Source organism: Dermacentor albipictus, chromosome 9, assembly GCF_038994185.2.
Source record: "Dermacentor albipictus isolate Rhodes 1998 colony chromosome 9, USDA_Dalb.pri_finalv2, whole genome shotgun sequence".
Lineage (NCBI taxonomy): Eukaryota > Metazoa > Arthropoda > Arachnida > Ixodida > Ixodidae > Dermacentor > Dermacentor albipictus.
In genome coordinates this window covers 91,608,880-91,636,541 of record NC_091829.1, presented here as the reverse complement: position 1 = coordinate 91,636,541, position 27,662 = coordinate 91,608,880, and the positions used below count along the sequence as shown (strand labels likewise).

At 47.3% G+C, this 27,662-nt stretch overlaps 1 protein-coding gene across 1 annotated transcript; it reads left to right on the top strand.

Moving 5' to 3' along the window:
• The first annotated feature begins 14 nt into the window (after positions 1–14).
• LOC135914625 (uncharacterized) lies at positions 15–25,903 on the top strand. The gene is made up of 2 exons (XM_065447551.1): positions 15–1,634; positions 20,395–25,903. Exons 1-2 carry the CDS (start codon positions 258–260, stop codon positions 20,734–20,736), a joined length of 1,719 nt encoding a protein of 572 aa, XP_065303623.1. The 5' UTR covers positions 15–257; the 3' UTR covers positions 20,737–25,903.
• The last annotated feature ends 1,759 nt before the right edge of the window (positions 25,904–27,662 follow it).

The following is a 27,662-nucleotide window of genomic DNA, read 5'->3' as shown; positions in this document are numbered from 1 at the left end:
AGAATGAAAACAGCGATAACAATTCACTGCCTATAACGCGACCTAATCAACGTGACTGTGATATCCCAGAAAGCGCCTTCAGATTCCTGATAAATTTCGTAGTCGCTTGATTCACGACATGGCGCACACCGAAAACCTGCTGCTTCGACGATGTAGCGCCGTCAGTGCGGATAGACCAACGGCCGGTTTCACCGGCCGAGCTGCCAAGTCCTTTTCTCCACATCTGTTTGTGCGTGACATCGCCCAACGTCGTCGCCATGATGCTCAGTATGGCCGCCGCCCAGACAGCGGACGTGCTGGTGAAAAAACTGGCTACGTACCATCGCCACGAAGTCTCGGAGCTGCAGCTCCGAAACTGCGTGGTCGCGAACCCGTCCCGCCTTTGCACCTTGATAAGTAGCTTCACGGAGCTGCGGTGTCTTCGCTGCGTCGCTAGTTCGCTAAAGCCGTACGACGTCCGAATACTGCTCCTCCCGGCGCTGAAGAAGTTGGAAACTCTCGAGTTCACGATAGACGAACGTTTGTCTCCACTCCAGGCCCGCTCGATTCGCAACCTGGCGAGGTGCAACTTCGCCCCACAATTTCCGAGCCTTCAGTCCATATACGTCGAAGTCGCTGGCAGCGACAACATCGACATTGTCAGTGACCTGATGCTGCACTTTCCCAACGTGAACGACTTGCACGTTCACTTTCTTCGGGGGCAGTTCGGGGATGCCAGCGACAAATGCAGGAGGTTGTGGGAAAGTCATCAGAGCCTACGCCGCTTCACGTTCACGTCCGAGGTTCCTTCGACGGCGTGCCAATTTGCCTATCCGCACATGAACTCCGCAGACTGCGGCGTCCTCTGCGGAAACGTGCTGTGCACTCGGAACCCACACACTACTGGGAACTGCTGGCTGATGCGTGATCTCTGCGAGCGTAAACAGGCACTGCCAAACCATCAGACGCTCGTGGTGGTACGCCCCAGCAGCACTGCGACAGAGCAAATGCGCCAAGCGGGCGTTACGAACGAGTGGACTAGCGTGAAAAGCCTTTGCCTCGTTCTGCTTGGGATGTTCAACAACTTGCAGTATCCGTGCGCCGATGGCGCCTACCACGACGCCCTAGTCTACTTCTTGCAGCAGTTCAGGAGCATCAACGGGCACGGCGAGTACGAACACATGACCGAGCTGAACGTCAACTCGTTCCACTGCGCCGACAACTTGGACATGACCGCAGTCTTGCGGGACGCCGGGTTGACGTCGCTGACGGCGCTGTCGGCGTCGCCCTGCGGCATCCGACGGCAGGGGGCGCTCGGCCGTCTCGCCCTCGCCTGCCCCTCGCTCAACGACTTGGACGTCCGAGTGTACGCCGACGTCGCCAGTTGCGAGCGCTGCCGGGAAGGCCTCGACGTGGATGCCGACGACGCGGCCGAGCTGGCTGTCAGCCACAACGGAGGCCGGCTCACGTTCATCGGGGTGCCGCGATTCGGCTCGCTCGATTTCCTCAGCCGCTGCAACGTGCGGGAGCTGCGCTTGGGCGCCACTGATTGCGACCCGCCCGAAGGACTGGGAGAGCTGCTCGGTTTCAACGAGAGGCTGCGCTGCTTGGTTCTCAGCTACGACGGCGTGCACCTCGACCTGAACCTGTACAAGGTACGCATTAATAAGTTCAGCGTTTCTTGTTTTTCATTAGCTGTGAAACGTGGAGAGTGCGGGCGCAGAGAAAGCCGTATACTTAGAAACCTTGCTTAAGAAGAAAAATTCGAATCCCCATTCTAAGAGTTCATAAAGGAAAAACACGAAGCACTAACAGCAAGAGCACATCTGCGAATCACGAAATAGCCGATACGTGATGTAGTAGCGCTCAATGCATTTTCTATCTATAAGCGGTAGTTCACTAGCCAAAGACTCACGCTTAACCCTGCTCGTTCGACACTGCTGTTGGGAATAGTTCTGCAACATATCCGCGGCGTTTTGAGCGTGATCGGATGAATCGTGGCTGGTTTCTTTGCTTCAAAATAAGCGTAATTTTCCCGATGTAGTGCGTAGTTTTAATTCTTTAGTTCTATGTATCGAATCTTTTTAAGCCTGTGGGATTTTTGCCCATTATTATTTGACTGCTGGCCCACCGCTCTGCTGACCCAAAGGCCTTGTGACAAACTTCGGCAACGTACGGTTGTGCATGCGTACGCCGATGAAGCTGTGTCTGCCATTGCCAAAGTATAAGTCACCCTGTTTATTTACACTGTAATGAAACTGAAGACGCATTCAAGCTGCACGGCATGATAGCGCACGACCACCAGCTCCGCCGCGGTAGCTTCGCCTTCGTCGAAGAACAATTTCCTAGGATAATGTCGAGTGGGCCGGACTTGCCGGCGCGTCGAATGCATTCTAGTGAGGCATACAACCACGGTGGAAAGAGTAAAAGTAAGAATGAGCGTCACGTGACAATCGTGGAGCCTAGTCATCATTAATATAGGATACATGTGGGTCCTTGCCACGATATAAGCCAAGCAGCCGCTTCTAGTCGCCTCGGTTTGATTGCGTCTGTTGCGACGATTTCATGTTGCGTCTTCCGAGCTGCGAAGGTTGTGGGACGGAATTTAGAAAGAAAAGAAATAGTCCGAGGCTCATGTTGGTACTGGGAGAACGCAAATTATTCAAGGCCTTTGCCGGGTGACGTAGTTGACTTCGGCGTTCAGCTTTTTCGGGGGTATGCCTAGACGTATGGTAGTCTCACCTCACCACCACTCGGATTTCTGTTACAAGATTGCCTGTAAATATTTCCATGCGAGCGCGTTGCTTTGCGTGGCCTACCATGGCGGCTTAGCTGGTATGTCGTTACACTGCTGCACACGATGATGGGGTTCGATACTCGGCTGCAGCGACCGCATTTCGATAGGGGTGAAATGCAAGAATTTGCGTGCACCATGTACTATTGCATGATATTGTACCCCATGTGGTCATACCTAATCCATAGCTCCGTACTATGACCAGCCTAATAGTGAGGTCATCGGTTTTGTAAGTAAAACCCCATAATTTAACTTTTCTTTTGAAGCGCAGCTCTTAGGTCCCCGTTCCTGGGTTGAGCGTCGGCGTCTCTCGACGTAACTGCGTGAACGCGCTCGCGCCATTACTTGTGCGTTCGTCGTCGTCGTCTTCTCCCACAGCTGGCTCCGATGCCGTTCAACGTCCAGCGTTCCCATAAAGTCCCTCCGTCTGCGAAGTAGTAGTAGTAGAAACATTTATTTCGAGGGGAAAGAAGTAGTTGTCGAAGACTTGGGCGGCGGATGGAGAACTCATTTCAGAGCCCCTGTGGCCTGTACTGCTGCCCTTGCCTGCTGTACCAGGCTGCGCTGGGTTGTCAGGTCCGAGCTGGACAGCGAAGGCGCTCAGGGCAGTGGCCCACTGCCAGTGGGTGCGGTGATTTCAGTCTCAACTCATTTGCCTCACTATATCGTGAAATTGAAACACGTATAGAGCTGCGCTCAAATTTCGCATTAGGGAGTATCGTAATCGTCGGACACTTCTTTTGCGTTGCGTTATTGTTGTTTATGGTTAAGTTATAATGCGAGGGATTCTTGGAGAGTGCAACCCCGTTTTCTGTATCCTAGTTTTCTGCAACAGCCATCACGTTGTCGTTGGCAGATCCTGAAGATAGCGCAGTCTAGAACTGCAGCAGGTCCAACGTGTTGGAATCCATATACAGCGCAGTTTTGCGTGAGTGCCTAAGGAGTTGGAAGCACCAGTTTGTGTTACTTAAATGTCCACAAAATTACTCGGAAGGCTTTATTCGGGCATTGTAGAGAGGCTAATGCAATGCAATGCCGCTGCTGCGGATGCACGAAGACTAGTTTACTGTTTCTTTCTTTTTTCCTCGCACGACCGCCGCTACAGCGGATGCGATTGCCACCTGGTGGTGGCTCAAGGAACCCAGCGGTGGTGACCGTGTACGCATCCTCCACTGCAATTTGTTGGCATATTCGATATGGAAATAGCCACGCAGCAACTTCAGTCATTAAAACCCAGCAAGGTTCGCTAAACACGAGGTCGCGTGATCAAAACCCGGCCAAGGTGGTCGCGTTTCAATGGAGGCGAGACGCGAAAACGCTCGCATACTTAGGCTTAGGTGCACGTTAAAGAAATCCAGATGTTCCGAATTTCCGGAGACCTCCACTACGGCATGCCCCATAATCTGATCGTGTTATCCTTTGGCACCTCAAACCCCATAAATTATTATCGTCGAAACTATCGTTTATTTATTCCTACTAAATGCTTCCTGCTTCGTGAAAAGGAAAAAAAAAACCATCGCTAAAGAGGCTAGTAAAGAAGCTCTGGATTGAATTCCGTAAAGAATGATTCGCATCACAATGCTCACACTAACAAACGGCTCGACCTTAGCGGCAGCCAGTTCATCGGCAGATCAATCGTGAACCATGGCGTCCCTCAATTCAAGGCAGAGCCCATGAATGCTCTTACAAAGAAAAAATTTTTTTTTTCGCTAAGATAACAGTGCAACTGAAGTGGCAACGTACTTGATCAACGGCGTCGTATGAGAGCGAGAAGGAAACGAAGCTCAGAAATCAACAAGGAAAGAGAAGTGCTGTCGCCTCATATGATTATAGCACATAATGTGTTTGTGGTCGAGGCTACACTTTCGCGACAAATCGCTGCGCGCTTCTCTTTAACAGCGTCTTTTTCCAGGCCTCGGCTACAGCCCCTATCACGGCTGCGCCTTGACCCCACCGTCAAAGCAATGACAGTGTCCCTAATACAAAGCGGATGAACGTCTTCATTTTGATACTAATTATGCAACAAAAAGAAAAATTCATAAAAAATTACGGCCCAGCTTGTCTCACGCTTAATGTCAGCGGTAATGCGAATGCCAATGGCCAACGTAGTGACAGGCCATATTCCTGAAGTCCCGTTTATTTAGCAGGTGTAGTGGTGATTCTGACACTTCTGTTGATCCGGTCAATCGCCGCATATTCGAGTATTGTTCCACTTTATTATGGCCCTCGCTTGTCGAGGTCATCCGTGAGCACGGAGACGTGACGGCGACTATGGCGTCGACGCAGCGACAATGGAATGACGAGGTAATGACGTCGATAGAACGACAAAGGCATATGAGGGCGATGGCTTGACGACAATGAGATGTCAACTCTCAAACTATGGCGATGCTATGATGACAACATGACGACGATTACATGAGAAAGAGACGACGAATGTATGACAGCGATGGCGCGACGACGGCTATATGATGACGAAGAGGATGAAGCGGGAATGACGACCATGGCATGATAAAGCCGGCATGACAACGGAGGTGGTATGACTACGACGGCATGACGAAAATAGAGACACGTTACTGCTCTCATGAAAATCATAAAATGGCAGCGTGATGAGGAAGGCATGATGACTGTTTGGCGACTCCGACTTGATTGGACTAGGATTGGATAGGACTACGATTGATTGATAGGTATGACGTGAGTCGGATGGCAAAGCTGATATGATGGCATCACGGCCACGAGCCTCTACCTACCGGTCCAAGCTGTTAGGCGGCTTGGGCCACTTGCCTGGGTAGAAGGCGTGACGAGGACGGCATGCCGACAGTAAGATCACGAAGGTGGGATGACGAAAATGGAATGACCCTGAACGCTTGAGGACGAGGGGCGCTATAACGTAAAGCTATTTCGAACTGTTCTTTCTTTTTCTGTTTCTGCAATCAACCCCCCACAATTGGTCAAAATATTTTCGGGCCACAACCACTTCACCTTTCTGTCACGCGACGTCACAAAAACCACGAAAGCTCCCCATCTGGTTTAGTGACGTGGCTTCACGTGGTCTGGCAGACCTCCCGCGGTTGCAGGGTGTCCGGGAATTCTACATCCACATGACGAACATCTGGTTCATCCTGCTGAACAGCGTTAGAATTGCGGGCTCAATCCCATCGCTCGTAATCAGTTGTCAAGATTGGAGTCGGGCATGAATTGGAAGGTAGCTGGCCCATGCCGTCGTCCAACTTATCCACGCTGAGGAAGTTGATGAAGGGAAGGACTACTACTCATCGAGAACGAGGAATATGGGTTTATTTACAGTATCTACATAAGGATGTTGCAGTTCATCAGTCTAGCATGACTGTGGGAGAAAGTCCACTGAGCAGCCGCACAACAGCGGTTTATAAACACACAGTCCTCCCCCGATGCCCAGGTGAGGGAAACGTCCGACCACTCAATGCAGCCAAGCCGCCGTTTTGCAGCAGGGCTTCCGCACACTCCCGCACCAGTTTCACGGAGCCCGCCAAAGGTCCGACTGTCTTCGCAGAACTCGGGGCTTCCTTCAAGAACGGTGCGTGGGAAGGGGCCGCCGCAGACGCTCCCTCGGGACCTCCCTGGCTCATGGCAGACCGGGTCGCCGGTGTCGTGTTCAGGCACAAAGCCTGATTCGTCGAACTCATCTCGGCACCTGCGACGGAGAGTCGAGGACGCGCGTATTGTTTTGCACACAGTCGACTTAGTGACGCAGTGGCTAGAGGGTGACAGTTGCTATCCAAGAACAGTTGACGTCGCTGTCGCAACTGGCTGGCAAAACTTGCACCTCAGCCGGCCGTTCTTAACATCTTAACAACAGCCACTTCCGTTTCAAAAATGTTGGAGGCTCCGGCTGCCGCCCCCCCCCCCCAGCACCAACTTCTACAAGATCTTGTGGGCAGCGGCCTTTGCTCAATATACGCCACCTCGAGCGCTCAGTCGCAACTACTCTAGCCGTTTGAACCGTCACGTCATTCAGCGTCTTGCCGTCCGACCTGGCTTGCGTCCGCCAGTGCCGATCGTCGGTCACGCGCCGGTCACGCGCCTGTCCCGGAATGAGACCTCCACTCGGTCCGTGAGCTTCCTACCCAGCTCAAAGGCAGCTGCGCAACGACTCATTCGAAGGAAGTCACTGGGCCAAACGCGAGCTCTTTCTGCTATACTCTACGGCCTGCCGATCTCCTCCTTTGCACCTTCCCGCAAGCTGTCCGCTTTCCGTTCCGCGGCACCTCACTCATCACCGATTCAGGGGCTCCCCTACCGGCCCCACTAGGCGCAAATTTCCCTTTCACAGGTACGGCGACGCCACGAGCACAACCTTCGCGATGCCTGTATAGCAACCACCACAACCGTGATGCTATCAGCGTTCGAGATTTCGCCGCATGCAGCACAAGGCGTGCTTTCCGACGTTCTGTGCTCGTGCCTTCCGCAGATGCATGGCATGCCGAAGTATTCCAGAAGCAGTTCTACTATACTATACAGTTGCTTGAGCTCGAGAATCCCTTCTACGACAACAAACAACGGCTGTCGCCTCAACCATCTGTGGCAGTCGGGTCAGGCAGCATTCACGGGAAAGGAAATGCATGAGGCGTGCGCGTAGATGGTTGCTGTTCGTGGAGACTTTTGGCGGGAAGGATCGTTCAGTGGCTGCTTGACCGGCGCACCTTCCCATGGTGTGTATGACGCTGTGCTTCTTGTTCGCGAGACACAGACATATCCTCACTGCGGATACTCAACTCCTACGGTCCTCCACATTTACATGTAAGTCGCACGTATTATTTACGCTATTAGAGCCCATCTTTCGTAGCGTTTACTTGGAAGGCCAGCTCGTAAGGCCTCGTTTCTTTGTTTCGAGAGCTCGACTCCGCTTTCCGATCTCTTGAAATCGACATGTTACTAGCGCGCTCCAGAGCAGCATGACACCACTGAGCAAGTGATCCGTCGCGTGGCCTTTTTCATATTTCACGGGCTTTTTTTGCAACCTGGAAAAAAGGTCTACGTGAGACGTATCGTAATGGAAACAACTCGATCGGTGGCCCCGCAGGGGCGTCTGCGTCAGCAGGCGTTTGGTGTGTTGCGACACCACGGACCCGAGCACACGAGGGTTGGACGCTCCCGCGTGTAGTCGTGCGCGGCTTAGCCGTGTCCGGGGAAAGGGGGATCCTGGAGGTTGAGCCGATGCTGGGTGATCGGACCTTTAAGGCCCCCCGGCGGAGGCAACACACCTCTTTGGCCTCTGCTTCACGTAGACGGCACCCCCGGACTGACCCACCCGGGGGAAATCGGTAGTCGCCTCTTCCTATCTCTCTCTTCTCAAACCTTCGTCTTTATCTCTCACTTTTTTACCTTTCCTGTCTTCTTCTCTCTTCCAGTTACTTCCTTTCTCCACGGCGGCAAGGGTTAACCTTGTGTGGATATCCTACCTTGGGTACACCATATTTGGTTATAGTGACGGCGTACGGCTGGCGTCGTGCAGGCTTGGACACAAGCCCTGCCGCGTCCCCTCGTTGGGCTCCGTGGTGGGCGGTCGGCGCTGTTGCCGAACACACACACTTTCCTATGGCAGCTCAAATCTCTGTTGTCCATGATCGGCGTCTCAAAAGATGCCGCACCGAAGTACCATTTCAATTCTTTCGAAGCAACGCTCCATCTTTCCCCAAATACTATGTAGTCCACAGTGAAAGTAATACACCTATTAGAAAGCTTCCCCATTCCTGGTCGCCAAATGCCTGAAAGATAAAATCGGACAGACATACAAAGCCTCCAAAATGTCTAGCGGGGACCTCCTCCTAGAATTAAATAGTAAAGACCAAGCAGATAAGCTGTCTGAACTTACCCGTATTGGCGAGGCTACAGTGACTGTTTCAGCCCACAGAACACTCAATACAAGTAGGGGAGTAATATCTGAAGAAGACTTTATTGGCTTAAGTGACGAGGAACTGCTGGAAGGTTTCCAGGAACAAAATGTGACAAAGGTGCAAAGAATAGTAATCCGTAGAAACGACCAAGAAATCCCCACCAAACATGTCATACTTACATTTGGTACAAGCGTAATGCCTACCTCTCTGGATGCAGGGTACGTGAAAGTAAACGTCAGACCATATATCCGGAACCCAAGACGGTGTTTCAAGTGTCAAAGGTTCGGACATGCTTCACATGCATGCCGAGGCCAAACAACCTGTGCTAAATGCAGCTCAACTGATCATCAATCTGAAAACTGCACTTCTTCCCCACATTGTACTAACTGCAAAGGAGACCATCCAGCCTACTCGCGGTCTTGCCCATGCTGGAAAAAAGAAAAAGAAGTAATAGCACTAACTGTCAAAGAAAAAATATCGTTCTTTGAAGCCCGAAAACGACTGTCGTACCTTCCCCGACGCAGTTATGCCGATGTGACGCAGGCGGGGGCAGCGTCACAGAGGCTTCCGGAGTCCTCCGAGCCCACGCGCAGTGGTGCCGCAGTGACTCCTCCCGCCCCCGTGGTGGAAGCAGTCAGTACTGCTCCGCCCTCTTCAACGGCCCTGCAGACACCAGTCCCGCAGGGTCCTAAGATCAAGCGAACTCCAAGGCCCGAGACACGTGTCTCGGCGCCAAACTCTCGGTCCTGCAGCGCCTCAGAGAGAGCAATGGAGGTCGAAACAAAAACCCCGGTGTCCTCGACACCGAAGGAGAAGCGCTCCCTCGAGCGCGGTAAGAGGGATAAAATCCCAATAACAACTCAAAATAAGAAGGCGATAACCTAAGGGTTATCGCTCTGTTTGTATCTGCCTTCTTCAGATCCATGTCACCTAACATCTTTCTTATCTCCCATTCACTCGTTAATATCAATTTTTGCCTTTCAATTTCATAATGGCTTTCATGATCCATTGGAATTGTAGAGGTCTCATTCATAACTTAGGTGACATAAAAGACCTTTTAATAAACTTCTCTCCTGTGGCCCTGTGCTTACAGGAAACCAACCTAGGCGAAAAACACAAGAACTTTTTGAAAGGTTTCACTGTTGTACGGCGCGACCGTAATCAGACGAACCGGCTGTCAGGTGGTGTAGCCATTGTTCTGCCAGTTGGTATACCAGCCAGAGAAATTCCCATTAACACTCACATAGAAGCCGTTGCTGTCACCGTTTTAGCTCACAAAACCATCACCATTTGTTCAATGTACATTCCGCCACATTCACATTTTACCGTAAGAGACCTAGAGATAATTTTAGAGCAGCTACCTGAACCATTTTTAATAGGTGGTGATTTTAATTCACATAGCACGTTATGGGGTAGTAAAACTACTGACACCAGGGGCCAAACACTTGAAGATTTTATTCTAACCAACGACATATGCCTATTAAACTCTGGTGCGGCAACTTACTGTTGCCCAAGCACAGGAGCTATGAGTTGCCTAGATCTGTCACTGTGCTCTCCATCACTTTTTGCAGATTTTAACTGGGATGTCGTTGACAACCCCTATGGAAGTGATCACCTTCCTGTAAAAATTAACTTATCATTCCCACCACAAATCATCCCAAGCAAACCACGTCGTTTGAAGCTACACTTAGCAAACTGGGCACTGTTTCAAGAACTGGCCAGCCTGGAAAAAGTTTTTTCAAAGAATTTAAATGTCGACGATCAAAACGAATTATTCACAACCTGTATTATTAATGCCGCGCGGCTAGCTATTCCTCAGTCCTCAGGAGTGGTTCGACGTAATCATAAAATCTGGTACACGCAAGAATGTAAGCAAGCAAAAAAGAAACAAAACAAACCGTGGGGCATATTCCGTAGATACCCAACCTATGATAATCTTGTAAATTTTAAAAAAGCGAAAGCAAACGCACGCCGCATCCGTCGAGACGCTGAGAAAACTTCCTGGAAGAACTACATATCATCTATTAACAGCTCAACCACATCCAAAAAAATGTGGGAACAAGTCCATAAATTAAACGGCAGCTTCTCCCCTTTCACAATTCCGTTATTAACAGCTCCCGGCACACAAACAAGTATAGGGGAACAGGCAGACGTACTAGGGGAACATTTTTCTCATGTTTCAAGTTCCTCACACTACACTCCATCATTCCTGAAGCTCAAACATACAACCGCAAAACAAAAACTTCCTACAACTGGCTCTACAAATGAGCCCTATAATGCATTAATCACATTTCACGAAATCCAAAAGGTACTGTCGGCAGGCAAACAGACGGCACCCGGTCCTGATGAAATACATTATGAAATGCTCGCTCACCTCTCAGACGCTGCTGTAAACGCACTTCTGCAATTCTTCAATAAAATATGGGTATCGGGTAAAATTCCGGAGGCTTGGAAAAAAGCCGTGATTGTACCGTTCCTGAAACCTGCAAAACCACCAACCACACCTAGTAGTTATAGGCCTATAGCCCTCACAAGTTGCCTGGCAAAATCATTCGAAAGTATCCTGAACGTTAGGCTGACGTTCACCCTTCAGTCACGTGAACTCCTTGACATCCACCAGTGCGGATTTAAAAAAATGTGTTCAACGACTGATCATCTCGTCCGCCTAGAAAATACAGTGCGAGAAGCATTCGTACGCAAGCAACACTGTTTAGCAGTCTTTTTCGATATCGATAAGGCTTACGATACCGCCTGGAGGTTCGGTATTCTTCGCGACCTAGCAGAACTTGGTATTCGCGGTAGGATGCTGAACTGCTTGAAAGATTTCATCTCCGACCGTTCATTTCATGTACGCCTTGGTGCAACTCTGTCGAAGAAATTCGTCCAGGAGAATGGAGTGCCGCAGGGCTGCATTTTAAGTACGACACTTTTCATAGTAAAAATGAACTCCATAGCAAAAATAATTCCTAGGTCCATTATGTATTCTGTATATGTTGATGACCTTCAAATAGCATGCACATCCTCCAGCTTACCAACATGCGAGAGACAGATACAACTCACACTGAACAAACTCGCTATTTGGGCAGAAAAAAACGGGTTTAAATTTTCACCCCAAAAAACAGTTGCTGTCCTCTTTTCACTCGAAAGAGGCCTACAGGTTGACCCCACCCTGCACCTAAATGAAACCATACTTCCAGTAAAGAATGAACACAAATTTTTAGGCATAATTTTTGACAAAAAGCTCACATTCCTACCACACATAACCACCCTGAAAAAGAAAGCTTCCCAGTCACTAAATATAGTCAAAGTACTGTCTCATAAACATTGGGGTTCTGACAGAACATGTCTTCTACACATTTATCGTTACTTAGTGCGTTCCTCCTTAGATTATGGCTCCATAGTGTATGGCTCAGCAAGACCGACATACCTTAAAAAATTAGACCCAGTACATAACTCAGGCTTGCATATTTCATGTGGTGCATACCGTACGTCTCCTATAACCAGTCTTTACGTAGAAACAAACGAACCCCCACTAGAAACTAGAAGAGCCGCTCTAACCTGTGCATATATTCTTAAGATACAATCTCTACCAAAACACATTTGCTACCCACTTGTAACAAAATGCCTTTCCCGAGTACTTTTTAACAACAAACCACAAACTACAAGACCACTGCTCATGCGATTTGAAGAGATGTGTCGGAATCTTGGCATAGCGGACACATTACCTGGCATTACCCACAGACAAAATCCACTACCCCCATGGTTCACCTTTCCCACAGTTTGCGATCTCACTTTAACACAGTTTCGTAAAGCACAAACGCCGCCACAACACATAATTCAGGAATTCCTTGCACTAGAAGAAAAATACAGCAGCTTCACAAACTTTTATACTGATGGTTCGAAAACAAATGAACATGTTGGTAGCGCAGTTGTACAGGGGAACTGGGAAGAAACAATAAGACTTCCGCAGTGCACATCCATTTTCACTGCTGAATGTTATGCCATTTCTATAGCCATAGACAAAATAATAAAGGAGAACCTCGCAAATAGTATCATATACACAGACTCCTTAAGTGCACTCACAGCTCTTCATGCCAGAAATGCAGTCACACCATTAATAGGAGACATTATACATAATTTATTAAAAGGCACCACACAAGGACTGAACATTAAATTGTGCTGGGTTCCGAGCCACGTCGGAATTAGTGGCAATGAGAGAGCAGATGCATGCGCGGCACAAGCCCGGCACAAAGAAATCACAAAAGTAAAGATACCTCCTAACGACTGCATGAAGTTAGTACATTATAAACTAAGGAAAAAATGGCAGTCCGCTTGGAATAATGAAGCAAACAACAAATTACACCTGCTAAAACCTGTGTTAGGCGAATGGAAATCTTGTACACACCAGGAACGTTTCAAAGAAGTGGTTCTGTGCCGTCTTCGCATAGGACACACACACCTAACACACAACTTCATTCTAACAAAGCAAGACAAACCCCACTGTGAACTATGTGGAGATGAACTAACAGTTAACCACATCCTATTTTCATTCAGAAAACTTGAACCACTGAGGAAGAAGTCTTTTACCATATTCTACAAAGAACATATCCCTTTTCACCCAGCCTTGATTTTAGGAGATGGGCTTGTTGAAGTATCATGTGTTTTTAGCTTTTTAAAAGAAGCTGGAGTTCTCTTAAAACTTTAAAAGCTAACTTAACTACATATTAACTACGTATTACAGAGCACCTCATCCACCTTCTCATCCCTGAGAAGAAGGCCGAGGTCCTTAATTAACTTGTTGGGACTTTCAGGGCTCTTGCCCAGACAAGGACTCACTGAGGTGTCCCAACTTATTAAAAGAATCCATACCTAGTGTTTGGCGCATGATAGCCTAAGCTGCTTATGTGCCATTAACCCCAACTCAACTCAACTCAACTCGATCGGTGGTTTCTGAAGGTGCTCTACAAATCTGCGTATCATACTTGTGGTCCTCAGCCAATCATTAAAAAGTTGGGTAAAAAAAACTAATTAGGGAGTTATGGGAAAAGCAAAAAAATGTCCGAGTTTCTATCGTCTGCTGAGGAGAGTACGCTTTCGGTTCAATTCGCTTCCGACGTCCATTTCATTTTTAAATTCTTGGCTCAAGTTATGTGAGGCATCCTGTATACCGGGTGCTTCTGCGAAGCCTTTTACCAATTTTGGCAAATCACCTATCGCAGGTAATTCGATTCCAATCCTTGAGCTATATTGCTCAAACATGCGCACATTATTTGCAGGAAAAGTATACACACGTTATCGACTAATCACCAATAATATGGTAATTATCTTTTTTTACCTGTCTCATGACCCATATTGCAATTGAGATAGTGTAACTAAGGAATTTTCAAGATGACACCAGTTTCGAGATGCTAATTAGCGAACCTTGTGAAGAAACACGCTGGCGGTTAATTTCGTGTTTCTATGCATAAAACAGCGTTTTGATAAAAAAAGTAATTGAAATGACATTGCGTTTTTACCGCAAGTTTGATGGCGCTTACCCCGAAAATGGTGTCTTCCACAGTTATATTCGAGTACATATTTCTTGTATTCTCACCGGCTACAATTTCTTATTTGCAATGTGAGCTGTAAGGTAATTAGGGAAATACCTAATTAGTGTTTTTGTCAATGAGTCGATTATGCATTTGGTTTTTCGCGCAAGTAGGACCAGATAATTTTTTAATTGCAATGTCGCAAAAACAACTGGTGCCTGTGAGTGTGTTGGCATTCCTGCACCACAGGGCCCGTAGCCTATTGACTAGACGCAACCGAGGTATCACTAAATGGACATATTTTTGCATCCTTAACTAGAGTAAGTGAGCATCTGCCCCGAAAAAGCTCACGAAATAGCGTTTAGAAATCCGTCTCTGGCAGCCATGCCTAAGTGCCTTGACTTGAGGTGCTGCACTATTCGTTGTATTATTTCTTTATACACCGCATGGCTCGTAGCAGTATTGATCAACAAAACGGTGGCGTCATTCCAAATGCTATATATGTAACTACAAACCGTTTTATGAGGCAACCCTGATGGCCTATTCCACGATGCTTCATGGACACGTGAATCTTTGTAGTTAATCAGAATCGAGTGGCTTAAACCAACCCGATATCTGTCCACGCAGCTTTTATTCATATGGAAGACTGCACGCTTTCATTTGGCACTAATGCTTACCAGAAGACTCATGACGATTATGCGTTCCATTTATGTGATGACATTTATTTCAGAGCATCGCAGTCGTTTGAGTCGTTCATGTTGTTTTATTCTTAATGCCAGTACGTGATGTTATTCGCAGTTTCTTTTTTTCCGTATTTCATTGTACTGACGTGCAGTTTCATATCCTAGGCAAGAAAGCCGTACGTCGTATGCATGCGTTCCCTGAAGCTGTAAGCTACGGTTTGAGCAAAACCGTGGGCATAGACCCTACGACGCTGCGATAGTTTATTTGAAACAACCAGCAATATAATCAAGATACCAGTCAAGATGGCATACCTCACTGCGAATCCCCGACTACGGGGACCAAATCTGGACCGTCCAGGGAGCCTACGTGTTGGCGGCTAGGCCGAGCCTGCCCGTCCCAACATGTGAGGGGCCCGCTGCGCGATAATCGCGTATCTCAGGAATGTGAATAAATTTTTGCATCCATCCATCGATAATCAAACGCTGAGCGTAACAGCACACAAAAGTACAACGAATTGTAAAACAGCAACAAGTGTTTATGATTATAGGCGCTTAGGTGTTTTGTGGGGCTTTGACCTTACACGAAAAAGCATAGCCTCAAGAGCGCCTTGAATGCTATTCATCCGCATCTGTATCAGCGAGAGCAAGCTTAAACTAGGAAAATATAGAAGTGCTCCAATACATTAATGACAAATTCGACGGTTGTCATAAATCGACACTTCATGTTTGTTTGCTGCTACCAGAGCTTATTGCCCAATGCGCTGCTGTTATGAATGCACAAAATAGCTTGACCTCATTTTCATCAAGACACTTTACGGCCATAAAGTGGCCGTAAAGCGTTTATCTATCAGGTGTCTTGACGAAAATGAAGTCAGGGTATTGAGTGCATTGGAAGCAGCCCATCGGACAATAAGCAGAAGTTCGCAGCACAACAGGAATGTTATCGCCTTCCACAGCAACGCACTCCCGATAAAATCATGCGCTACACGCACGCCACAAGGACTAGAACACCAACCATGCTCCGTTATCCGTAATAGCTTCTGGTCAACAGGCGGTAGGAGCACGTTCCATCGCTTAACAGTGGCAGCTCATCCGGTGCAGATCGGCATAATCCGCCTTTTACAGCGAAGCCGTCTATGGCTAGGGTTCCGGGGTTTCTTTCTGGCGTAACGTCGACCGAAAACTATCATCATCAATGGCTCATATTCTCAATAGCAAAGGCTCATACCCCCGTAAGGCAGAGGCTACCCGCACACGGCAATGTGAGGCGAATAATAGTGCATAAATTCTTTGGAATCATGAATCGCGCCCTCGGCCCTCTACCCTCTGCCGTTGGGAACATTTCGGAAATGTTTTAGCAGTTGATTTACTTACCTGCACCCCATGTTGAGTGTGTGTCGGTTGTGCGTTTCAAGGATTGCGAATAATTAATAATGGCTTCTCCAGGGCAGCATGTGGCACCTTCTCGTGGGTGAGCAGGCCTGAGTGTGTTATGCTAAGAGCGCGGCCGAAAGGCACGCCGAGTTCTGTCTGCTGACGCGGCTGCCTTGGAGTTTTCGTCGCTGATTTCTGCTTTTGCACCTCGCTTGTTGCATTCTTTTTAGACATTCTTTAGACATTTCGCATATTCAAGCCGTCTTAGAGCGCAGCCTTCCGCGTCGGATTTACCAAAGAGGTGCATTTGATACCATGGACACATACAGCCACAAATCGCTGTTATCTTAAATTATTGTGGAAGCGGCGCATGGATTTCATGAAATGTCCAATGGTAGCAAAACAAACACATCTACGCATATTAGCCGCATACTGTCACCCCAACTATAACAGCAGTTTCCTTTGTCCTAACTGCTTAAAAAAAGTTCAGACCCAACGCCAGAGGGCGCGCGAACTCAACGGCACCAGGCTTCACCTTCGCTGAACAGGACCAGCGTTTGCCTAAACTTCATCTGCTCGGCTTGACAGGGCCGAAGCTCGTGCATTTCAAATGCGAAGGCACGTTTCAACTCATTTTGAGCGCGAATAATTATATAGTCGCGTGTATCCTGCTGAAGCATACACGCTGAATGGAGAACCAGGCGTTCGTATTTCATGAAACGCAACCGTTGATGCGCGATGCCGAGACAAACCTCGTTCTCTTCGGTCCCCTTGCTGTGCCACACCATGTGGCACTACCCCCTCTTCAAAAAAAATAATAATAAAAGAATGAAAACATACATAGGCTTGACGTGAGAGCGCCGAGATGGCCTAGGATGAACACATAGGCTATAGTCACAATCACTGGTGTGCGATATAGTCACAAGGCACTGAGGGACGAGCAACAACAAAAACTAACCTAAGCAGCTGAAAATGTCGAATTTTAAGGGCTTTGGTACGGTTTCAACCGTACAATGTGCACAATCTCAGATTGCGGTTGTCGACGTCGGGGAGGCTGGCTTCCGTCAGGAAGGACTTCGTAATTCACGTCACTAATTCGCTGGAACACTTTGAAAGGCCCGAAGTAGCGACTCAAAAGCTTTTCGGCGCATGCGAGTCCAGACTAAAACTTGATCACCAGGTTGAAACTCGACTTGTCGATGGCGGAGATTGTAACGTTGCGCATCGATGCTCTGTTGTTTCTTTATGTGCACTCGGGCAAGCTGACGGGCTTCTTCCGCGCGTTGCACGAAGAGTTCGGCATCTTGGGCGAGATCGAGGTGATCGATGCTGTCGCATGGCAGCATTGCTTCTAACATAGTCTGCACTCACGGCCGTAAACAAGGTAGAATGGCGTGAAGCGTTTTGTTTCTTGCGTAGCAGTATTATAGGCAAACGTTACGCATGGTAGTATCTCGTCCCACGTCTTGTGCTGTACGTCTACGTGCATAAACAGCATGTCGGTCATCGTTTCGTTCAGTCGTTCGGTCAAGCCGTTTGTCTGCGCATGACAGGCAGTTGTCCATCCATGGGTTGTGCAGCTGAGTTTAAAAACGTCTTCAATGAGCTGCACTGTAAAAGCTTTTTATCGGTCTGTGATGACGTGCGATGGGGTGCCATGCCGTAGGACGATGCTCTGTATGAAAAACTGGTCAACCTCGGTAGCTGTGCCTCGAGGCAACGCCTTTGTCTCCGCATACCCCGTTAAATAGTCTGTGGCGACGATTATCCACCTGTTGCCAGAAGATGACAGTGGAAACGGGCCCAGAAGATCCATGCCGACCTGGTCGAAAGGTTTGCCAGGTGGGTCAATCGGATTCAGCAATCCCGCAGGCTTCACAGCTGGCGACTTTCGGCGCTGGAATTCACGGCAGGCTTAGACATACCGCTTAACACACTCGGCGAGTTTCGGCCAGTAGTATGATTTGCGCACTCTATCAAGCGTTCGCGTAAAACCCAAATGGCCAGACGGAGGCTCATCATGACAGGCGAATAAAACTTCGGCACGGAGGTCTGCTGGAACGACCAAAAGGTATGTTTTGTTGGTGGCAGCGGAGTTTTTCTTGTACAAGATGCCATGTCGTATACAAAACGACGACAATCCTCGAGCGATATGCCGGCGTATTGATGGGGTCCGTCCTTCCAGGTGTTCGAATATAGGTCGTAGTGAGTTGTCTGCGCGCTGCCGTGCGGACAAGTCAGTAACGCTTACGGCCCCAAGGAAAGCGCCGTCGTCCTCGATGTCGTGGTCGGTAGTGTCCATAGGAACGCGCGAGAATGCGTCAGCGTCTTCGTGTATGCCGCCCGACTTGTACACGATGGTCACGTCGCACTCCTGCAAACGTAGACTCCACCGTGCTAGTCGTCCAGAAGGGTCCTGCAGATTTGCAAGCCAACATACCGAGTGATGATCAGTTACAACTTTGAAAGGGCGGCCGTAGAGGTTGGGTCGAAATTTGGCCAGCGCCCATACGATGGCAAGACACTCTTTTTCCGTAGTGGTGTAGTTGGTATCTGCACGCGATAGTGTGCGACTTGCGTAGGCAATCATTCTTTCAATACCTTGCTGCCGTTGTACAAACACCAAGACCAAAGTTACTGGAGTTTGTATGAACTTGCGTGTCCGCCGACAAGCGAAGCCCACTTGTCGGCTATCACGGTGTCGGTTCCGCGGCAGATCGCGGGGACTCGGTCGAACGATGGTCGGCATGCTTATTTTCTCTGTGCCTTAGACAAGAAAATCAGACGCACTACGACTACTCGCGCTAGTCCGTTGCTTCCTGTAATATAAAACGGTTTCAGCGACACACTGTGCTGACTAGTCCGCCAGTCATCAGCGTCTTATCGGCCTCGTATAGACCCAGTGTTACCACGCGTTAAATGAGTACGTGTGCGAAGCCAGGCACGCGCTGCCTACACCAGTGAAAGCTGACGTCACAAGAAGACGTCGTCAGCAATGGGATATCTTTTTGAAGTGTCGGCCAACTATCAATGAAAGTCGGCACCCACGTGGTTCACGGTGAAGTCCGTGCGAATCCCTGGCTGCTTTCTGTTTTGACGCGGAGCTGCAGGCTAACGCTACGCACGCTTTCGGCGATGTAAGGACGCAGAGATACCAGTGGAATTGCAAGGCCGTACACGGCAAGATTCTTTGCAGCTGTGCGTGACCGCGCTCTTTTTCTTTTTTTTTTTTTCGGAGGGACTTTCCTCTCAGATCGGACCATGTGTCCATGCGCGCGACCATTGCAAACCGTTTCGCGACTAATCTGCTAGGGCAGGGTGCTCGCGCCGTCGTGCCATAAAAAGGTTTACATTCGTAAGTTCGTAAGACATATGCCCCTTCACGTAGACTTCCTTCTTACGTTCGCAGGTGCAACTACCGTTTGTTTTGCGAATCGACTACAGCTTAACCCGCCGTGGTTGCTAAGTGGCAATGATGTTGGGCTGCTAAGCACGACATCGCCGGATCGAATCCCGGCCACGGCTACCGCATTTCGATGGGGCCGGAATGCGAAAACAGCCGTGTGATTGAGGTGCAAGTTAACGAACCCCAGGCGGTCCAAATTTACGGAGTCGCCCACTATGGCGTGGCTCATGTAAAGAAAGTGGTTTTGTCAGGTAAAACTCCACCATATTTTCGACTCAAGCTTAAATTAGGCGCAAGTACGTAAGTTCGCACCGACACTATATTCGCATGCTTGCTAATCTTTCGAATATTTTTAGCTTTGTGAATGCGCTTACTTTATAAAATTTTTGCAACGCCTGAATTTGTTCGCAAGTTAGCTTTGTCAATTCCGTTCGAGACGATTGCTATGTTCAACAGCGCAACATCACTGTACTGTATGCAAGGCTCACTTTAGAAAACAGAATTCTGCAACGTGTATTATACTCCCTTGCAATGGACCCCTATGACGCCAACCTAGGTCACTGTATGACAACTAACAACGCCGTGCGCTGTGCCCTGCCGCATCAATTCGTAACACGTCGCCCAAGCATTACGCGTTCGCTGCTGGTCACCTACGATTCGGAAAAAGTCTACCAAACCGCGAGTGCTTCGCGTCACGTAGTTGTTAGCCGGAGTTCAGTCTGCTGATTAAGCATCATTTCCTTCCCTTTCCGAACAGAACCTGAAAGGGCTCCGGAATCTACGCCTCCTCAGCGTGCTGTCGACTGCGTGCTACGACAATATCTACCCAAGAGCCTACATGCAATCTGTGGGCTCCTTCATGGAACGGCTGAAGGTCTTCCACGTGCACTTCACAGACACCAAGGGCAATACTGAGCGACTGACGTGGGTGCGACGCGCTCCGACGGTTGTGGAACAGGTCTACCGACTCGGTCCGCTGCTGATAGCGCCGGTGTTTTTCGGCCGGGTGCTCACCGGCGCACCGTGCGTGGTCTGCACGACCCAAACTTTCATCGGGCTCGTCAAGCCGAAATACCGGGGCGTGCACACCAAGTTTTAGACCTTCCTCTTTTAGTGTCCTTATAGACTGTTTTAGCTCGGCCGTACGCGCATTACCGTTCGTGGAACACCTGGTTACAGCAGCCGTCAATGGCAGTATAGCAACGCTGCTAGCGACGATGTCAGGATGCCTGTTTCAATGGCAACGCGTGAGGATCGCTTTTTTATGTATCGTCATTCTTGTTTAAAAGAAATACAATAGGACACAGCGGTCTGCATGGTAACGACGATGTCGCTACCATTTATTTACACCAGCGGCTAGGTAGCAAATGAAAAGTAACTTCAATGGGCATTTTGTGTTTTTGCTAGTTATATTATCTTACCTAAGATGGCGTGTCACCAACGCTTCTCTTGAAGTAAACGTGTCCGGTAACCTGGTGCTTCTCAAAGGGCAATGCGTTTACGGACCCGCTAATACTCTGTTGTTATTCAAACCTTGTCTCACCGAGAGATTTGACTTTTACTGCTACTGCTTCTGTTTTATCCGTCAGGCTAAAAGTCATATTTCGAATTTTAGCTTGTTCATACTGCTGACAAAAACTCCTAAACGCCACATTTGCCTTGAATCCTTATATTGCAGTGTGATCATACAGAACCATGAAAACAAATTGTATATTCCTGAATAAACCCCTGAGATCACATAGCATGACGGCACTGGGTTGATGGGCCTTCTTCAATAGAGATAGAGGTCTAATAATTCAATATCGGAACATCATACGTGGCGAAAGTATTATGAATATGACCGAAATAGTCACCGCTAATACTAGTTTGTACCGGGGTAGCCACAAATAATAACCTTGCCTGTACGAGATTTTAATGTGTTCGCGAGCATCGTTTGAGTTTTTATACACAGAATTGACTATCATGCATAACTTTATCTGCAATTTCCTAATATTTTACGTAAGATTGAACAGAAAGATGACGCGAGGGGACGACCTTGAGATTTATCAAATTTCTTGCCAATTTTTTATTGCACTTCTGCATTACAGTTCTTTAGTCCCACACTACACTGTTCTTCAAATCTAGTTTTGCTTTAATTCTAACTATATGAAAAACCACCTGCTTTTTGGCCAATCCCCCATCATGGTTATGTGCCAGTGTTTGGGAAACGAAATGAGTCGAAGAAGTGAGAATAAACAGTAATGGTGACCGTATGACTAGTTGTTCTTGGTGTCCTTACAAAGTAGGTGCAGTCTACTTCACGATCCTTTGTTAATCGACTGATGGACCACTCCAATTCCCCAAGGACAATGTGTGTCAACGTCACGGCCACTGATATGGATGGTATCCAGCTGGTGAGCGGTACATACTGCGTCTATGGCGGAAAGTCGGCCTGTTGGCATGAACTTTGACGGTTGTTTCTTAAAACGCGCATGCTTGCTTTCGGCAACCAAGTGGCGATGAGTACTTCCAAGGTAAATAGCAGAGACCACGAACATGAAGTGGCCGTTGCGCATATTAATAGAGAGCATCACGACGCCAAAGAGCAGGTAAATATGCTCGCGATTTTAGGAGGTTACTACAAAAAAGGCAGAGTTGTTTCCACAACAAAATACATATTGTGAGGTGTGATTAATTCGCAAGAAAAAAACAGCCAGTGGCAACAACAGTTGTTGGAACTCATGAGGCAAACACGCCTCCAACGTGCTCTGAGGACAGCAATGGAATTTAGTAAACCGGATATCTTCGACGGCTCATTCACAAATAGTGCTCAGCCTTGGCTTGATTTCTTTGAATACGCATGGGATCATAATTGTTGGCAGGATGATACTTACACGGTTATGAACATGCCATTGTACCTCGGAAGCGTCGCAAGGACTTGGTATAAGATCCGAATGACCGAAAAGGCAGGACATACTCGGCGCATTGGAGGAAGAACGTTTTTACGACATTTTCTCAAAGCAGGCTCGAATGGTGTGACAGGGCAATAGCTTTCAAGTACGTTTCTGGCCCTGTGCATAATTACTTTTTTTAAAAGTGGAGCCTACCGCACGCAGCAGATTTTGCACTAACATGATTTTGGCTTCTAGCGCGAAGTGAAACACGGACACAGAAAAGAGCAGACAGGACGAGCGCTTTATCCTTTTGCATTAGATTTTGCGCTGTCAGACTCATCGCTCGTGCCCCTCATCATACTGGGACTTCCTAAGCGGATACAGCATCAAGTTCAACTTAGGGCACCACAAATACTAGAATACCTAACGCCAATTATGAAGCAACTATTTGTTCAGGAGCGACAACATGCGGCGACAGAAGTTAATGCCAATTATCTGTAGTACCGGGGTTCTGAGGTGACAAATTTTGCACAGCAGGCGGCAAACCTCGTTTCTGGAAGACTTTTCTAAAGAAGAGAAAAAGAAAAAAAAGAAATTATTTTATAAGTCTGACGACCTGTCGCCCCTTTTACAGGAAACCATTTTTCTCACTGATCATGCCAAGCTGATATATGTTCCCGCACAAGTCAATGAAAATGATGTGAAAACACTCGTGGGCTGCGAAGCGTCAATCACTGTGGTTGTAGCGCTGTCCTTAAGTAATTTTCGTTAAAGCGGAGGCTATTGAATTCAGCAGATTATGCACCAGAGACGGTGATACCAAAAGTACTTAACTTATATCATAACAGCCGTGAATCTTCTGGTCAAGACAGCTTTTGGCGGGCGTATAATAAGCTTTTGCAGAGATTCGCATGGAAAAATATGAAAAAGGACATCAAAGTAAGCTTCTTCAGAGGTTCAGAAGTAAACTTCTTCAGCGCTGTGTGTGTCAAATGTGCCTTTCTGTTGTCTTTGTCGTACAGCTTGCGCTACAACAAAATAACATATGCCGTGTAGATATCCTCATCGACATCAACTCCTGTCACTTGTGCCAAATAAACAAGGCCAAGTACCGACCGTCAATCGACGAACTATTTTTGCATATCATTTCCGATAAACCCTTTGAAGTTGTGCACGTAGATTTGCAGAACTGAAGGTGAAAAGTACTGGAGTTTGCAAGACGCAATCTTAGCTGGTTGCAATAGATCAGTGCAGTAGAATTGTAGCAGCGTGCCCTGGGGGAAAAGACGCTAACAGCGTTATGGTCCTTCTTGGTCGCACAATGTTTTCACAGCGGAAAGTTGTGATATCAAACAATGGAACCGCATTCCTATGCAAGAAACCTTAGGAGTGGGCAGATAGCCGAAGTGTTACGCCACGACGTTGTGCTCCATATCACCCGCAGGCAAATGGAATGGCCAAAAGAGCGATTCGTGACCTTAAGCAGTTCATCTCCATGTACCCAACGTTTAAAAGAGGCTCGAAAGGCTGTCTGAAAGCGGCTGTGGCTCACCACAACTGGACGCACACTACTAGTATTGGTTGTAGCCCTCATTTTGCTGCTCATGGCAAAGTACCGGCGCCACCAGCTGACAAATAACATGTTATTGAAGACAACATGCACCTGTCTGAGTGCCGTAAAAGCGATGAAGTTGCATTTTCATATGTGCCACCAAGGACACCGCGCTAATGATTCACTGAACGATCTTGTGCTAGTAGAAAGGGGCTACCGGGCAGCGGTACCAGAAATCTTGGCCCTTTCAAAGTCGTTCCAACATCGACACAACAGGTGTGCTTAAGACTATTGAGTGCCACAGTAACGGGCAGCTAGAATTCGCGGCCCTAAGCAACGTTCATCGCTATCACCCAGGAGGGGTGAACAAGAAAAACGGGGGGAGTGTAAGGTTGAAGAGAAAGGTGACGCGAGAGGACAGTCTTGAGGAGCCGAGGAAGAAGTGAGAATAAATAGTAACGGCGACTGTATGACTAGTTGTTCTTGGAGTTCCTCTATTGTATAATAGTACTTGGTTGTGTTGTTGATTCATGTCTATTGTGACTTTATGCTGCATTATATTAAGTTTATTCGCCTTCTCCCCACGTACTATTACTATACCTTTGACGTAGATGGTACAGCGGATAAAAAAAAATGCACATCCAAGGGATCCAAGGGACAGCGTCAAAGCAGGAGCTGGAATAGTTTTCCTGTGGCAAACCTCCTATCTCATGACCGAAGTTCATATGGTTTTTCATCTCTGCGCATGTACGTTATACCCACTGCAAAGTAACAATGCAACGTGTACCATTTGTTTCGTCATTTCTTTGAATATGTAGCGCTTTTTACTTACTTTTTTATGTTCGTACGTTTCCTTTAAGAGGAAGCTTTAGTTCGGGTGCTCCTATCTAAGTACACGTAAAAGAATTCCTTTTCCTCGGCAACCACTACACCAAGGTTTGTCGCATTTAAAAGAAAAACTTCTACTTTAGTGTATGTTTGTTTCAAATTTTTTATTGAAGTTGTCAATTCTTTATTAAAAATTTCCAAATACTGACAATTTTCAGAACACGGTACTATGAAGTTTACAACTATACATCAGCAAGGGAACAGATACCACGATTCTGAGAATTGCATCTGATAGTACATCTCAAGCGGACAAAATTGATGTGTCACACATGAATCTAAAAAAAATTTGTAATATTTAAAAACAGCTTTCTCAGAGCCCTTGTAAACAACGTAATAAATTCCCGTAAGATACATAGTGACATACTGAACATCTAATGAGTGCCATTCACAGAACCGCGATATATATTCCTTATGCATAGCTAATAATCTACAAACTTCGTGCGTCTAATCTTTTCTAACTTTCAAAGTTTTGAAAATTCTTTTTACAAAATTCAGGCAATAAATCGATATTCCGCTTCCAACAGTCACTAGAATTTGATCTCTCTCAAATGCAACAAAATTCTTTAAAATCGGTCCTGCGGTTATCTGAAAAAAGCGATATTTGCGTTTTACGTGTACTACATGAATAGGCCGCGTTGGGTTGGGCCCGAGCTAAAGCTTCCTGTTAACATTGGTGTTTCAAGCAGTTTAAAAGCTTTTTACTCCTCAAGTCAGTTATTAGTGTTGTGGACAAGTTATTGCTGCATTACTATTTGTTTGTGGCTTTCTTGTTGCTATTCCAAAAAAATGTTTTGTTTCTTGTATTTTGTACTCCGTGGAGCTGGCAACTAGTCAAGCTGATTTTTCCGCTTTTTTCCCGCACTCCCTCACTTCATGAGTGAAATAAAGGATATTATTATTATTGAATCTATGTCACGCGAAGTTTTAATAAAGCTGTTATGTTTTTCACTAAATGCGATGTGTATAATTCGTTTTCTTTATCCTAGGCAATGTGAATTCTCGGACATGGAATGTTTGGGTTTATGCACTACATTTCTCACAAGCTATGCCGCAATGCAGATTTCAAGTAAGGCGGATGCCAGGTGTGAGGTGTACATGCAACGATGTCCCAATGGCAATGAATGACGCTCATCGAGGGTAGAACACGGCAATTGTGCGCGCAGAAAAGTACGCGCATCAAGCAACATTTATGGATTTTTGTTCCTCTTTTGTCAATGTGAAATGAACCCATACTGAAGGATTGGCCGAGAACTGGCATACGAGAACGGGGTAAGTGGTGCATGCCAAATGGCCACGTCAAAGTGAAGTAAATCAGGGAAGCCATGAAATATCTTCCCTATTTCATTAACAAATCGGTGTGCGTTAGAGATGCCTGTCGGCTACCAAGTACAGTGTAATTGAACGTGTAAACAGAGAAGCAGGAGCCATAAAAGGTAACATGGTGTAAACAGAGACGGTAAATTGGATGCAAAGAATGGAAACAAAAAACCATGGAGATTTAGAAAAACGGCAAGAAAGAAATCGGGAGGTGAGTTCCGTTTCTTGTCTTTTTTGAGACACGAAAATCAAGAACCATATACAACAATCAGGCCAAGATGACTATAGTAGGATGCAACTCAAACAAACATTTCTTGGCAACCAAGGAACAGGGACCACGCGGCGTTGTTACTCCGCTAGCCAATCACATAAGCGAACGATATCATCGCCATGCGATGTTTCGAAAACGGCGTCGGTGTTGGGCTGCTGAGCACAAGGTCGCGGGATCGAATCCCGGCCACGGCGGCCGCATTTCGATGTGGGCGAAATGCGAAAACACCCCTGTACTTAGATATAGGTGCACGTTAAAGAACCCCAGGTGGTCGAAATTTCCGGAGTCCTCCACTACGGCGTGCCTCATAAAGTGCTTTCGGCACGTAAAACCCCATAATTGTTTTTTAACGGCGTCGTACCTGCATGATGCCAAAACCTGCCTTTTTTAGTTCATGGAGGACGCCTGTCAAAAAATAGCTGACGTCCCGGCGTGCCCTCCGTCCAGCAAGGGAGACGTTTGGGGCGGAAAACCAGTTCTCTTAGCTGCATATCTTCGTCGTAGGCCTTCCTCTTCACTCCCTTTTTTTTCTTCGCACAACATCCCAGAGCGCTTATATACACAATTTATTTCAAAAACCGCAATACACGTTCCCTTTTTCAACTCTTCCTACACGTTACACATCACGTGTTGCTTAGTTTTATCAAACTGAAACGAGATGCCTGCTTTATTTCACCAGGGAGAGCGGGCGAACGTTTTTACTTGCTTGCACCCCTCTATCACGCCTGGAAATAACATAATAACCAGGATTAATGAATTTTTTGCAATACTGTTAATAAGGCCCGTAACTTCAGCATTTCGGGACACATTGGACTTAATATTGTTCTAATTTCTGTCAAATATGAAGATATTGTAACGCGCAGTTCTTTCCGGGTTTCGGGAAACGTAGCTATTAAGCGCAGCGTGACATTTGGAAAAAATATGTTTTAGAATTTTTCGTTGTTGCAAGAGCAGTTAGTAAAGCCACACGCACTTAACTTCGCACGCAAGTTTTTCACGGTATCCCGCCTATTTTCAGTGAACTTGATCTTGGTGGCATATGTGGCTATGTCATGGCGGCGGCCTCAATTCCGCGCCACTTCTAAAACCCAGTAATAAATCTTCGGGGCAACCTGCGAGCATGA